This window comes from Limulus polyphemus, unplaced genomic scaffold (assembly GCF_000517525.1).
Source record: "Limulus polyphemus unplaced genomic scaffold, Limulus_polyphemus-2.1.2 Scaffold5380, whole genome shotgun sequence".
Classification (NCBI taxonomy): Eukaryota; Metazoa; Arthropoda; class Merostomata; order Xiphosura; family Limulidae; genus Limulus; species Limulus polyphemus.
This window is the reverse complement of record NW_013670990.1, coordinates 50409-51028: the sequence shown is the minus strand read 5'-3', so window position 1 is coordinate 51028 and position 620 is coordinate 50409. Positions and strand designations below refer to the sequence as shown.

The window sequence follows — 620 nt, the reverse complement described above, 5'->3', positions numbered from 1 at the left end:
GAAACAAACTGAGAAGTGAAAAGAAGTGCAAGACACGACAAGAGACAATACATACAAGGTTTGACAGAGGAGGCAGAAGCTGCAGCTAGTCAGAATAACATGAAGAGACTCTATGAAATCACGTGAACCTTGTCAAGAAAGAGCTTCAACCTAAGTAAGCCAGTCAAGGTCAAACAGGGAAGAACCATCGCAAGCGATGTAGAACAGAGAGCACGGTGGGTAGAGCATTTTGAGGAGATTCTGAACCGACCACCATGCTGCTGTCCATCCCCAGCAAGATGCTGACTAGAATCATCTTGGAGAGACTGAAAGAGGCGCTAGACAAAAGACTGAGATCAGAGCAGGCAGGATTTAGACAAGATAGATCGTGTACAGAACACATCACCACTCTGAGCATCATCATCGAGCAGTCCATCGAATGGCAGTCTCCTCTGTATACGACCTTCGTTGACTTTGAAAAAGCCTTCGACAGCGTCGACAGTGAAACGATCTGGAAGCTGATGCAGCACTACGGAATTCCTCTGAAGCTCATCAGCATCATCCAGCAGCTCTATGAAGACTCGTCCTGCCAGATAATCCACAATGGAAACTGACAAGCCTCTTCCCAGTGAAAACCGGAG

At 46.9% G+C, this 620-nt stretch overlaps 1 protein-coding gene across 1 annotated transcript; it reads left to right on the top strand.

Moving 5' to 3' along the window:
• The first annotated feature begins 254 nt into the window (after positions 1 to 254).
• On the top strand, positions 255 to 593 carry LOC106472493. The gene has a single exon (XM_013933149.1). The coding sequence runs from the start codon at positions 255 to 257 to the stop codon at positions 591 to 593; it is 339 nt and encodes a 112-aa protein (XP_013788603.1).
• The last annotated feature ends 27 nt before the right edge of the window (positions 594 to 620 follow it).

Excerpts from the sequence above, each read along its gene's own strand:
- LOC106472493 (XM_013933149.1), top strand. The coding sequence starts at position 255 with ATGCTGCTGTCCATCCCCAGCAAGATGCTGACTAGAATCATCTTGGAG.